Here is a 13866-nt window from a genome sequence, read left to right on the forward strand (position 1 = left end):
ATTTAATATACATATTTTATTATAAGGCAGATACTTTCCCCCTTTCTCTATTTTATTTTCTTTTTTTTTGGCCAAGCCGTTTAGCATGCAGGATCTTAGTTCCCTGACTAGGGATCTAAGATCCCAGGTACTGGCAGTGAAAGCACCAAGTCCTAACCACTGGATTGCTAGGGAATTCCTGAAAAGTTGTCTTTTTTAATAAAAGTCCTTTTTTATGCTCTTTTCAGCAGCCAGCACATATACTAAAATTGGAACGATACAGAGAAGATTAGCATGGCCCCTGTGCAAGGATGACATGCAAATGTGTGAAGCATTCCATATTTTTTAACTAATAAGGACCTATTGTATAGCACAGGGAACTCTACTCAATATTCTTTAATGGCCTATATGGGAAAAGAATCTAAAAAAGAGTGGATATATGTATACATTTAACTGAATCATTTTGCTATACATCTGAAACTAACACAACATTGTAAATCAACTATACTTCAATAAAAATTAAAAACAAAGTAAAATAAAAGGGCTTTTTACTTTTTAAAAAGTTTTTTATTTTACTTTGCTGGTGAGTTGATGTATCTGAAAGAAAGATTTCCCAACCACTGTTTGGGCTGCTCTATGCACCTAGAACAGAATTTCTCTTCCTGTTATTAAGTTCACCTCCCTTTCATTACTGAAAGTTGAATTCAAAATATACATCCCAGAGATGACATTCTCTCTTTCATAATGCTGCTGTTTCTGATTACATTCTTGAAACTCTCTCTTCTCCGGCTTCCACAATATTATACTGTCCTCATCCTTTTCCTGATTATCTGACTCCTCTTTTCTTTTGCCAACTAGCCTATCTTTCTAAATGTGGCCATTCTCCAAGGTTGGTGCCCTGAATGTTCTGTCCTACAGACTCTCCCTCACTTATTCTCTCTTAGTATCAGACGTTATTTCTGTGCTAATTGCTATCAAGTCTCTCTCCTCAATTCTACTCTCTCACCAAAGCTCTGGTTACACAATTTCAGCATTTACTGCGATATTTCTGAAGGGATGCTCACTATAACAACACACATAATAATCCAAAAGCCACTTTCACTATTCTTCCCAAATGGAGTTGCCTTCCAATTTCTATCCCATGCAATGGCAAGAATGAATATCGCACTCTTCCCAGCTAGAAAGATTAGATCCCTGTGGCCCATCTCCTCTGTGTCAGAATAAACTAATGGGATGTAGTGTGGTTCTGGATCAGGCAGACTTAAATCTAATCCCAGGACTGCCATTACTTACTGTGTGATCTTGGATTAGTTACTTACTCTCTCAGCCTAGATCTTCATCTGTAAAATCGGGTTACCAATACCCATCTCACAGGGTTGTGAGGCTCAGATGACCCACACTGCGTGCAGGACACAGTGGGCAAGCCATAGCTCCTCTTGTCAGTTACCAAATTTTGCCCTTTCTCCCTCTGAAGTTCTCTCACATGTCTCCCTACTCCCTACTCCAATTCTAACCCTAAGTAATACCTGGATTACTCTGATAACCTCTCTGCTGTCTGCCTTAAATCTAGCCTCTTCAATCCATCTTTCACACTGTTGTCAAAATAATCTTCTTAAAACAAACTTACGGTTACCAAAGGGGAAAAGGGAGTACGGGGAGGGATAAATTAGGAGGTTAGGATTAACATATACAAACTACTGTATATAAAATAGATAACGAATAAGGACCTATTGTATAGCATAGGGAACTAGACTCAATATTTTGTAATAACCTATAAGGGAAAAGAATCTTAAAAGGAATATATATATACACACACACACACACACATATAACTGAATCACTATGCGGGACACCTGAAACTAACACGATATTGCAAATCAACTATACTTCAATTAAAAAAAATAATCTTCTTAAAATATATAGTCATCAAATCATATTCTTATTAACAAAATCTTCAACAGCTCCCTAACAATCAAGCCCTGTTCAGCTTTCATGTCTGCTCAAAATCTACCCTCTCAAACCTATTTCCTCTCACTTCTCGTCACAAATATGCTCTGGATTAATTGGCTTCCTCACGTCTACACACACAGCAAGATCTTCCCCACCACCATGCTGCTGCTCAGATTGGTCCTTCCCTCTGCTCTCATTGGTCTTCTCCTTTCCTGACCACTGGCTGTACTTCAAATCTGTAAAAAGCACAAACTTACTTATGCTCTATACTGGTATTCATTTCCCTCGGTTGTTTAACTTATGTGAACCCTCTTTCCTCACTTTGATAATTTGTCGTTCATTATTCATGAGCCCTCTGTCTACTACAGTGTATCTTTGTGTAAGCAAGCAGACAAAAACTTCCAGATGGAACAAGAGACGTCCCTGGTAGTCCAGTGGGTAAGATTCCATGCTCCCAATGCAGGGGGCCCAAGTTCGATCCCTGGTCGGGGAACTAGATCCTGAATGCATGCTGCAACTAAGAAGTCTGCATGCCGCAGCTAAAAGATCCTGCATGCCGCAACTGAAGATCCAGCGCGCTGTGATGAAGACCTAGTGCAGCCTAATTAATTAATTTTTTAAAAAAAAGAGAGAATGGAACAAAAAAGAGAATTATTATCAGATGTTCTGATTTAACATACTTGAATATTTAAAAGTTTAAAGGCAAAAAAAAAAGTTTAAAGGCTTGCATTGTTTCTTATTGTTTATGTTGTCTTTTTGTTAACCCAACTAGGGTGGGAGCTTCTTGAGAATAAAGACAAATGACTAACTTTTTCTGCATTCCCATAAACATCCAACACATCATTTGTACTTTAAAGTAAAAACCTTAACATATCTTGGCTTTGAACAACAGAGCAATGATTTTCCGGGCAAGGCATACATCAACCCTCTATAGGGAAAGTTTCTCTAATTTAGACATTCCTTCCTAGGAGGATGCTTCCCTCCCTCCCACTCTCTTCTCCCATAGTAAGAATTCTACTATAGTAAGCCACTGTGATTGATGAGCCCCATGTCATAGTATTTAGTAGATATAGATAAAATGTTTTAAAAAATGGGACAACATGGTTCTAATCAAGATCAGAAGAAAAACAACTTTCAGCATCAACTATGGACAAAATCCTCAAATACACCCACCATAATCAGCTGGTGTATAATTCAGAAGTTCAAATTTCCAGTGTTTGTAGCTTGAATAATTCTGGTACATATCAAATATTTCCCGGGTAAATTGTTGGCAGATATCACCTAAAAAAAAATACAAAAATATTCAGTCAGCACACATTTCTCCAAAGAAGACATACAGATGGCCAACAGACACATGAAAAGATGCTCAACATCACTGATTATTAGAGAAATGCAAATCAAAACTACAATGAAGTATCACCTCACTCTGGTCAGAATGACCATCATTAAAAACTCAACAAATAACAAGTTGCTGGAGGTGTGGAGAAAAAGGAACCCTATACTGTTGGTGGGAATGTAAACTGGTATAGCCACTATGGAAAACAGTATGCAGTTTCCTTAAAAAAACTAAAAATAGAGCTGCCACATGACCCAGCAATCCAACTCCTGGGCATATAACCAGAGAAAAGTCTACTATGAAAACTTACATGCACCCCAATGTTCATAGCAGCACTATTTACAATAGCCAAGACATGGAAGCAACCTAAATGTCCATCAACAGAGGAATGGGTAAAGATGTGTTACATATACACAAGGGAATACCATTCAGTCATAAAAAAGAATGAAATAGTGCCATTTGCAGCAACATGGATGGACCTAGAGATTATCATACCAAGTGAAGTCAGTCAGAAAGAGAAAGACAACTACCATATGATATCACTTATATGTGGAATCTAAAATGACACAAATGAACTTATTCACAAAACAAAGATACTCACAGACATAGAAATCAAACTTATGGTTACCAAAGGCGATGGGGGCAGGGAGGGATAAATTAGGAATTTGGGATTAGCAGATACAAACTACTATATACAAAATAGATAAACAATAAGGTCCTATTGCATAGCACAATAGGATTGAAAATATTCAATATTCTGTATTGAATCCTGAATTTTCATATTCTTTTTATTTTGGTTTATATGTATAAATGAATCACTTTGCTGTACACCAGAAACTAACACAACATTGTAACTATACTTCAATTAAAAAAAAAATTCAGGCAGCACAAATTTATGAGTCCTCCTTAAGTGAAAGCCCCTTAGGAGTTGAGGAGTGACTACTTCCAAAGGGAAACACATTTAACAAACTTTTAGTGTTATAGCATGTCAAATCAAGGTAACATTTAAGTATTTTTTAACATCATTTACAATAAAATTATTTTATTGACCTCCAGTAGTTCTTCCAGATGTCACTTCTAAAATAACATCATTTTTGTCATATTTCTCCTTTGGCACTAGACTCTGGAGAAGCTGAAAAAGGGGGAAAAATCAGTATTAATGTGTATATACTGTTATTACTTGAACTTAGATTAAAAAAAACCCAAATACTAAAAAAAGCAGTAATTAACAAAATCATATAGCATCCCAAAGAGGTCCGGTCCTAAAATGCTTAGTAAGTAGACCCAATTAGTAAGTCGACCTAATCAGGCCTAAAATAATCAATTCATGTTAACAATGAAGTTACTTGTTGGGATATTTTCTACAATGCTATCAGATTATCTTAGTTTTCTAAAATGCAAAAGTTTAGATCAAAGTCCAGTGTTCCATTCAATTTTCATCAAATTTTGCTTCTTATTAGTCCTGAACGGTAGCTTCTTTCATCTAATGGAAGCAGTAAGCTTTGAAAGTCTTCATTTGAAGAAAATGAGGACTTTTAACATATGATTACATATTTTTTCCCACAATAAATGACAGCGAACACTAGGCCATGTACTGTCTTCTCAGCAGAGTTGCTATTTAAAGAGTAGATTGAGGACTCCCAAGATAAGGCTTAAATAGTTTCTCAGTGTGACAAGAAAAAAAGGGGCTTTCTAATAAAGAAAGTAACCAACTTTCCTCTTAGGAAGAAAAGGGAAGCAACTTTATTATTACTAAAAGGTCTTTCAAATCAAACAAAGTATCTAAGTGTCATGACTCTCCCTACTGACAATTTCTGAAATAGTCCATCTCTGCTAGAAACAATATAACCTGCAGGAGAGAACATTAGACTAAGAGTCAGACTCTTACTTCTGCTTTTGCCTAGCTGTTTAAATCAGTGAAAAAAATAACTGTTACCTCCACCTCATCCTCCTCAACCCCTCAAAAAGCCCCCCTAGAGATTACCATACTAAGTGAAGTAAGCCAGACAAAGACAAATAATATATGATATTGCTTATATGTGTAACCTAAAAAAAAAAAAAAGATACAAAAGAACTTATTTACAAAACAGAAATAAACTCACAGACTTAGAAAACAAACTTATGGCTACCAAAGGGAAAAGAGGGGAGGGATAAATTAGGAGTTTGAGATTAACATACACAACTATGGTATAATATACACAACTATACATAAAATAGATAACCAACAAGGACCTAGGTATAGCACAGGGAATTATACTGAATATTTTATAATAACCTATAAGGGAAACGAATCCAAAAAAGATTATATATATAATCTATATATATAATATATAGCTGAATCACTGTGCTGTATACCTGAAACTAACACAACATTGTAAATCAACTATACTTCAATTAAAAAAAAAAAGCCCCTCTACTGGATTCCCAGAGTAGGGAAAATTGAAGGTAGAAGGATAGCGAATATGACAAAGGGGAACACAGTACATAGCACTGTATTTTCATTTTCTTTTAGACAAACCTTCCATTGAGCTAGAGAGGGCTAAAGACTTGTATTAACCCACTGTCTCTATGCCCTTGGATTCATTCCATTCTATCCTGAATGCAAATATTCAGTCCTTAATTAACCCAATTACCATGAACTACTCCCTCTTTCTAAGAATTAAAACCCCCTGACTTCTCCCCATGTTGAAGTTAATTTCTTCACTAGCATGTGTCCCCTTGCCTGGTAACTTAATAGATTCAGCTTTGAAATACTTTTGTCTGGGGGTGGGTGGGGGGTTGTTCTATTCTTTGCCATCATAATCTCTTCAATCTCATTCTGTAGTAAATTATAGCACTAAACCCAACATTATCAATTATCATAAGAGAAGACAATGAACTGGTGTTTGGAAAGTACTTTGAGCAGCAAAACCTAGTCTAGCAAGAATAGTATTTCTTTATATTAACATTATTGAAATTAGTTTACCTCTTAAAACGTACCTCATTGTATAACTTGTTGATTTTCTGGGCAATGGTTTGCCTCTCTTCCAATGCAAGTTCTTGTAACTGCTTTTCATCTTGTTTATTTAGACCTACAAACCATCGACAGAAAGAATGGTAGAAATGTTTAAATACTTACAAAGAAATTCTTAAATAGCTACCTAATCTCTACTTACTAGGTTTTATTTCAGTTGTGAGGGCAAGGGATTATACAAAAGAACAGCTAGAATAGTTAGAGAATGTCAAGGAAGTATTTGCTAAACATGTCCAGAAAACTCAATGCGAAAAAAAGTATGATCTTGCCCCAAAGAGCTGGTGACTTGAATGTCTATACGTAATTATAGAAATCAGTGATTAATCAAACAGGTTTTAAAAGGGACTGGCGAATTAAATGTAAACCCAAATGGCTAAATTGTAGAGTAAACTGGGGTGACCATTTCTTGTCTAAAGGTGGCAGCCATTACCAAGCACACTGTGAGTAATCTAGCTGGCTAGAACGTTTATTTTTTTTTTCAAGAGAAGTCAGAAATAAGAACTCTTAAAATTTTGATCTCTCTTGAAATGTTTGTACTTAGTAAACATTTTTTTTTTAAAACACCACATGGACCAAAAAACCACACATCTTTGCAGCCTCTACTTTATGGAAATAATGGTCCTTTTCACATCATTTCAAAGCAGAACGTTAAATCATGGAACTCTAACAAAACAAGCTATCAATGAGATAGTGGCCAAGCATTGTGGATCCCATAACATTTGACTCCATTGCTTTACATGCCTAGAGACTCCATTTATTACTGGTGACGTGTGCTAAACGAGGCAGAAATTTTTGATTCTTAAAAAGAAAGAAGAGGGACTTCCCTGGCGGCACAGTGTTAAGAATCCACCTGCCAATGCAGGGGACACAGGTTTGATCCCTGGGCTGGGAAGATCCCACATGCCGCAAAGCAACTAAGCCCGTGCACCACAACTACTAAACCTGTGCTCTAGAGCCCAAGAGCCACAACTACTGAGCCCATGTGCCACAACTACTGAAGCCTGTGCACTTAGAGCCTGTGCTCCGCAACAAGGGAAGCCACCGCACTAAGCAGCCCATGCACCACAACGAAGAGGAGCCCCGGGTCGCCGCAACTAGAGAAAGCCCACATAGAGCAACGAAGAGCCAACACAGTCAATAAATAAATAAATAAACAAATAAATCTATTTTTAAAAAAAGAAACAAGAAAATAGAAATGAAGACTCATAATTATAAAGGAGAGAAGGCTCTTTAAAATTCTCCTCTAATCATGGAAGTCTGGTGGGATTTTATGCCTCATTCCTGCTTTCGAAATTTCACGACATTTCTGGGCTAAATACTCTGCTAGTTGCTGGGGACACATGGATGAATAAAACATGGTTCAGGCCTCAAGTAGCTCAGTCTGGATGGAAAGGTGGACACACTCACGTGATTACAATATGTGGTAAGGGCAGTGCCATCAAGGCCTAAAGGGGGGTCTAAACCAGACTTCGACCCTTAAGGAAGGTTCCTAAATAAGGTGCCATCAGAACTCAATTCTAATTATGGATCACCTGTTGCAGAATTGTAATATTGCTACTGGCCTCACCTTGTGCACATAAGCCTCAAACAGGCTGACATTACTCAATATAGGTATCTGCTGGGTCAAAGGTACCAGAAAAACCTGCTTAAGTGCAATCATATAAAATTATTTTTGTGGCTTTTTATTGTTTGTAGAACTGTAAGAGCCAATCTAATTCAATTTCACTGTATCAACAGATTTAAGAGCCTATCATACCCTATGTTTGGTGTTGCAGGAAATAAAAACAAAAAAAGACACTGGCTCTGTACTTGAGGAACAAGGAAAGGGACTGAAGTGAAGACAATTACATAATGGATCAGAATACAAGACAGAGAAAACATACTTGTTTTATACAGGGGAGTGAAGCCAAAGCATGATATTCAAGCCATACTTGGTAAGCGGACTGAACTTTAAGAAGGTGAAATTGGTGGGTTACCAACATGAGCAAAGACATAGACATGGGATGGCCTGAGTATATTCAGGGAATGGCAAATTGTCTCTTTCGGTTGGAAGGTAGAATATGCAAAGGGAATTAATATACTACACAGAGAGGTGGGGGTCACTCTGCAGAGGCTCTTAAAGTCCCAAGCCAAGCGATCTATATTTACAAGCAATGGGAGTTGCTGGAAATTCCGAGCAGGAGAGTAATATGATTAAGGTTGCACTTAGGTTGGAGGTGAGACTATAGGTTAGGAATTTATTGTAAAAATCTAGGTCTGACGTAACAAAAATATAAACTAGTTGAAAGAAGAGGACTCATGCAAGATATATTACAGAGGTAGACTCCATTGGATTTCGTTCAAATCATTGTGCAGTGGATAAGAGCAGAGACTGTGGCGTTTCATTGACTGGGTTCAAATCCCTGTTCCTCTCCTGACTGGCTAAGTGACCTTTGATATTTTAACCTCTCAGTCTCTTCATCTATAAAGTGGGAATATTAATAATAATTCCAAGCTCATTAAGTCTTTGTGAACATTCAAATGAGATACTATTTACAAAATACTTAGCTTAGTGCCTGGCACATATTAAGACTTAGTAAATGTAGCTATTATTATAAAATAGCAGAATTGTAGAAGAAACTTTAGAAGCAATCTACTAATGTGGTGGGAACTCTAGGAGCTTTAAGACCCAGAGGCCATAACTCAACCAGAGAGAAAGGTAGCTGGGCCCAGTTGTTATCTCTATATGAGTCTGCTTAACTCCCCAACTCCTCTTGCTTGTTTCCTGCCTACCTCTGTTACTATGTAGCCCTTGTAACTCAAAAGTGGCCCAGAGGTCAGCAAGGAAAAGTATCCAATCAAATCACTTGCTACCTTCCTTGTTACCTTATTTGGGGGACAAAGAAAGCCTAATGTATAGGAGTTTAACAAAAGGTATAAAAGAAAATGCCCTGCTTTGTTCAGGGCTCAGCCTTTGGATACGAATCTTCTGGGCCTGTGCCAGCACAAATGAATGCTGCTTCCTGCATATAGCCTGGGTGTCTTGCTTCACTCTGTAAAATCCCGCAACACATACTTCAATCTAATCTAGCAATATTACACGTGATACAAACATGGCTGAAAGAGGTTATGTCACTTTAAATTGGAAAGCATTTAGTAAGTTCTTATTATGTGCAAGCAACTTTCCCAAACTAATTAATTACAAATTTGAGTGGCACTATGCAAAAGAGTAAAAAAATAATCCTCATTAAAAGAGGTGAGAGACTCACAGGGCCACTAATAGAAGGCAGGAAAAAGGTAAGGTTTTGGACATCCAGGACTTTATAGGTATAATTGTGACTGGCCTCAACACTGCTTAACATCTCTAAGGCTTAATGAAACAGGATGGAGCCCAGAAGAAAGTTTATAAACTAAACAAAAAGCCAATAGCAAAATCTGGATAAATGTTGAATCCCAGGTTAGTCCATTATACTTTTCCCTCAACTTCTGTATATTTCGGAATTTTTTCATAAAAGAAAAAATGTTAAGGCAATAACAATATTGAGATACTAAAATTAAAAATTAACACCTCTCACATTATATACAAAATTAACTCAAATAGATCAATGACCTAAATATAAGGGCTAAAAATAGGAAACTTTTGGAAGAAAACATAGATGTAAACCTTTGTGACCTTGGATTATGCAATAGTTTCTTAGATATGGCACCAAAACACTAACAAGCAAAAAAAGAAGATAAACTTAACATCATCAAAATTAAAACTGTGGTGCTTCAAGGGACAACCCACAGAATGGAAGAAAATTTTCGCAAATAATATATCTGATAAGAAAACTGTATCTATAATATAAAGAACTCTTACAACTCAACAATAAAAGACAAATCAATTTAAAAATGTGCAAACCACTGGTGGCACAGTGGTTAAGACTTTGAGTTCCCAATGTAGGGGGCCTGGGGTTTGATCCCTGGTCAGGGAACTAGATCCCACATGCATGCTGCAACTAAGAGTTCACATACCACAATTGGGGAGCTCGAGTGTCGCAACTAAGGAGCTGGAGAGCCACAACTAAGACCTAGCACAACCAAATAAATAAATATTTTGTAAAAATGCACAAAGGATCTAAACAGTCATTTATCCAAAGGTGATATACAATAACCAGTAGGTACATAAAAAGACACTCAACACCATTAATGTGGGAAATGCAAGTCAAAACCACAATAAAACACCACTTCACACCCATTAGGATGGTTAGAATCAAAACGGTAGGACTTCCCTGGTGGTGTAGTGGTTAAGAATCCACCTGCCAATGCAGTGGATACGGGTTCGAGCCCTGGTCCAGGAAGATCCCACATGCTGCAGAGCAACTAAGCTCATGCACCACAACTACTGAGCCTGTGCTCTAGAGCCCATGAGCCACAACTATTGAGCCCATGTGCCACAACTGAAGCCTACGTGCCTAGAATCTGTACTCCACAACAAGAGAAGCCACCATGATGAGAAGCCCATGCACCACAATGAAGAGCAGCCTCCGCTCGCCACAACTAGAGAGAGCCTACATGCATCAACGAAGACCCAATAAATAAATAAATACACAAATTTATACAAAAGGGTGGATCACAAGGTATGGAGGGGATGCAGAAAAATTGGAACTCTCGTACATTGGGGATGGAATGTGAAATGATGCAGCCACTTTGGAAAACCAGTCTGGCAGTTCCTCAAAAGGTTAAACATGGAGTTACCACACAACTTAGTAATATATGTCCACACAAAAACTTGTACACAAGTGTTCATAACAGCATTGTTCTTAATAGCCAAAAAAAGTGGAAACAACTCAATAACCAACAACTGATGGACAAATAAAATGTGGTATATCTATACAATGTGACATGATTCAGCAATAAAAAGAAATGAAGTACAAAAACATGCTACAACATAAATGAACAAAACTTAAACATATGCTAAGTGAGAGAAGCCAGTCACATATGGTAACATATTGTATGATTCCATTCATATAAAATGCCTGAAATAAGTAACAGTATAGAGACAGAAAGTAGATTAGTGGTTGTCTAGGGCAGGTAGAGAAGGGGAGATTGGGATGAGATGGCTAAAGAGTGCAGGGTTTCTTTTTGGGGTGATGAAATAATACCCATATCATATGAGCCCTTTGATGGGGTAGGAATTGTAGTTTTGTGTCCCTGGTATGTAGCACCTAGGACGATGCTCAATAAAGATCTATTCAATAAATTAAAGCTTCTGAAAAGATCAATATTCAGTCTACCAGACCCTAAGAGTTTCTTGGCAAGTACCACAAGGACCTTGGTCCCTTAGTAGTAGCTCTTTAGTAGCTGAAATACTTCAAACACCCAGAGTACAGAGTCTTGTCCTTTCCAAGTGTAGGGCTTATTACTTGCAGGCTTTTTAAAAGACTGAGTTCAGGGACTTCCCTGGTGGCGCAGTGGTTAAGAATCCACCTGCCAATGCAAGGGACACGGGTTCCATCCCTGGTCCAGGAAGATCCCACATGCCACAGAGCAACTAAGCCCGTGCGCCACAACTACTGAGCCTGTGCTCTAGAGCCCTTGAGCCACAGCTAGTGAAGCCCACGTGCCTAGAGCCTGTGCTCCACAACAAGAGAAACCACCTCAACGAGAAGCCCGAGTACAACAGAGAGTAGCCCCCACTCGCTGCAACTAGAGAAAGCCTGCATGCAGCAATGAAGACCCAACGCAGCCAATAAATAAAAATAAATCAATTTATTAAAAAAATAAAAGACAGAGCTCAATATAGCTTTAACTTAGAAAATCAATCTATACCACACACATTTTTTACCTACCTTTACACATTGATTCTAATTCTTCAATGGCTTGTTCAGCCTCCTGGATTTCTTTGTAAATGACTGCGAGTGGTTCCAGCTCAGCATGCCGTCGATTCAAGGACCTCCAGTCCCCTTCACTCACAGAGACACGCTGCAAACAATGATCAAGTGTTTGGTACTCCTTACTCACGTCCTCCATATATTTCTGTAGTGCTTTATGCTTCCAGAGCATCATGGTATCTTGATGACAATATCTCCTGGGCCAATTCTTATTTGGCAGACGATGGAGAATGTGATTCCTGTTTTGTCTAAAAACCCACAGCCTTGTATCAAGATGTATCTGCATAATTTGATGAGAATGGAGATGGACATGGCACTGGCGGTGACCATTAAAAGATGGCTGTCTAAAAAGCCAAACATACAGGTGACGATTCATCTCAGCATCTGAAACAAAATAAACACAATCTGAAAAATATCAGCTCCACAGATATAAAAGCTGGAAGGAGCCTCAAGAACTCTTGCTCAGTTCACTGACTCAGCCAGCTGCAAACACAGTCCCCAATTTCAATAACCCACAAAAAACAAAATGATTCTTCAAACCTCTGAATATAACATATTAAAATAAATGAAGATAGGACTGTTTTCTACCCACTCAACATATATAACAAAGGCAAATAAGTAGGAGTGTAACTAATAAATATATCAATAGGATGGGTTAAATCAGTTATTTTCTAGAAAGTTTCCAGAATCTAAAATTGATTGTGTGAATAAGTACTTGACAAGTATGAAATAATCATGCAGACGTTAGGTGGTTCACATATTAATAGGTTTCTAAGGTTTGAAGGAAACACTATTTCCCTGTCTAATTCTTAGGTATCCAGATGCCCAAGGAAGTCAAGTAACTTAATCATGATTATTCATTCCACAAGATAGAGGCAAAGCTGAGGTGAATGTAGGTTGCCTGTTCAGACCTCAATGCTTTTCATTCCCAGCTATGCAATCACTCTTCAAAGGTGTTTCCCCTTTAGCTGAGATCCTAAAGGATGAAAACTACATATTAACAGACTAACAAAGCAGAAAGTTTGGTTAAAAATTTAAAAAGACAATGATGATAATTATATTAAATGAAAAAAAGCAGAATCAAAACCAATATAATCTCAATTAGGTTTTCAAATTTTTCTACAGTATATGGAATACATAGGTTTATGGGGATGTAACCCCATGGTAAGTTGAGGAAGACTTTTATTTTGAAAAAAGAAAACTAAAAACATACCAAAATGTTAACAAGGTGATCTCTAGGTGTGGGATTATGGATACCTTTTGCCTGAATTTTTTCCCCCTACTTTTTAGTGTTTTCCAAGTTTCCTGTACATATAGTACATACTACTTTTACAATCACGAAAAAAATTACTTAAAAAAATTACAAGTTAGGGCTTCCTAGGTGGCGCAGTGGTTGAGAATCCGCCTGCCAGTGCAGGGAACACGGGTTCGATCCCTGCTCCAGGAAGATCCCACATGCCACGGAGCAACTAAGCCTGTGCGCCACAACTACTGAGCCTATCCTCTTAAAAAAAAAGAAAAAGAAAAAAAAAAGAAAAAAAAATTACAAGTTAGGTGAAATTAGCTATGTACAATAATTAGCTGTTCTTCCCTCTAACAGAGATCATCAAAAGAGCTAACAAACGTACACAATGGTTTTATTGAATAAGAAAGGGAAGATAAAGTGTTCTAAGAAAAATACTTTGCCCCTAAAATCCTGAGGTTCAAAGTTGAAATAAGGGTCAAAATTGATTAGA

At 37.5% G+C, this 13866-nt stretch overlaps 1 protein-coding gene and 1 non-coding gene across 6 annotated transcripts in view; one reads left to right on the forward strand and one right to left on the reverse strand.

The window, feature by feature from the left end:
• MTRF1 (mitochondrial translation release factor 1) overlaps window positions 1-13866 on the reverse strand; it is a 46827-nt gene that overhangs the window by 31438 nt on the left and 1523 nt on the right. For all 5 annotated transcript variants that reach the window (XM_057707950.1, XM_057707949.1, XM_057707948.1 and 2 more), the window contains exons 2-5: window positions 12089-12514; window positions 6245-6336; window positions 4316-4397; window positions 3103-3210 (exon numbers count right to left, since the gene is read on the reverse strand). In XM_057707950.1, coding sequence (XP_057563933.1) covers window positions 3103-3210; window positions 4316-4397; window positions 6245-6336; window positions 12089-12506 — 700 coding nt within the window. In that variant the 5' untranslated portion in view covers window positions 12507-12514. The remainder of the gene's footprint in view (window positions 1-3102; window positions 3211-4315; window positions 4398-6244; window positions 6337-12088; window positions 12515-13866) is intronic.
• Window positions 215-325, forward strand: LOC130836034 (U6 spliceosomal RNA). Its single transcript, XR_009049098.1, has one exon. It is a non-coding gene; the product is annotated as a U6 spliceosomal RNA (small nuclear RNA).

Source organism: Hippopotamus amphibius, chromosome 14 (genome assembly GCF_030028045.1).
Source record: "Hippopotamus amphibius kiboko isolate mHipAmp2 chromosome 14, mHipAmp2.hap2, whole genome shotgun sequence".
Lineage (NCBI taxonomy): Eukaryota > Metazoa > Chordata > Mammalia > Artiodactyla > Hippopotamidae > Hippopotamus > Hippopotamus amphibius.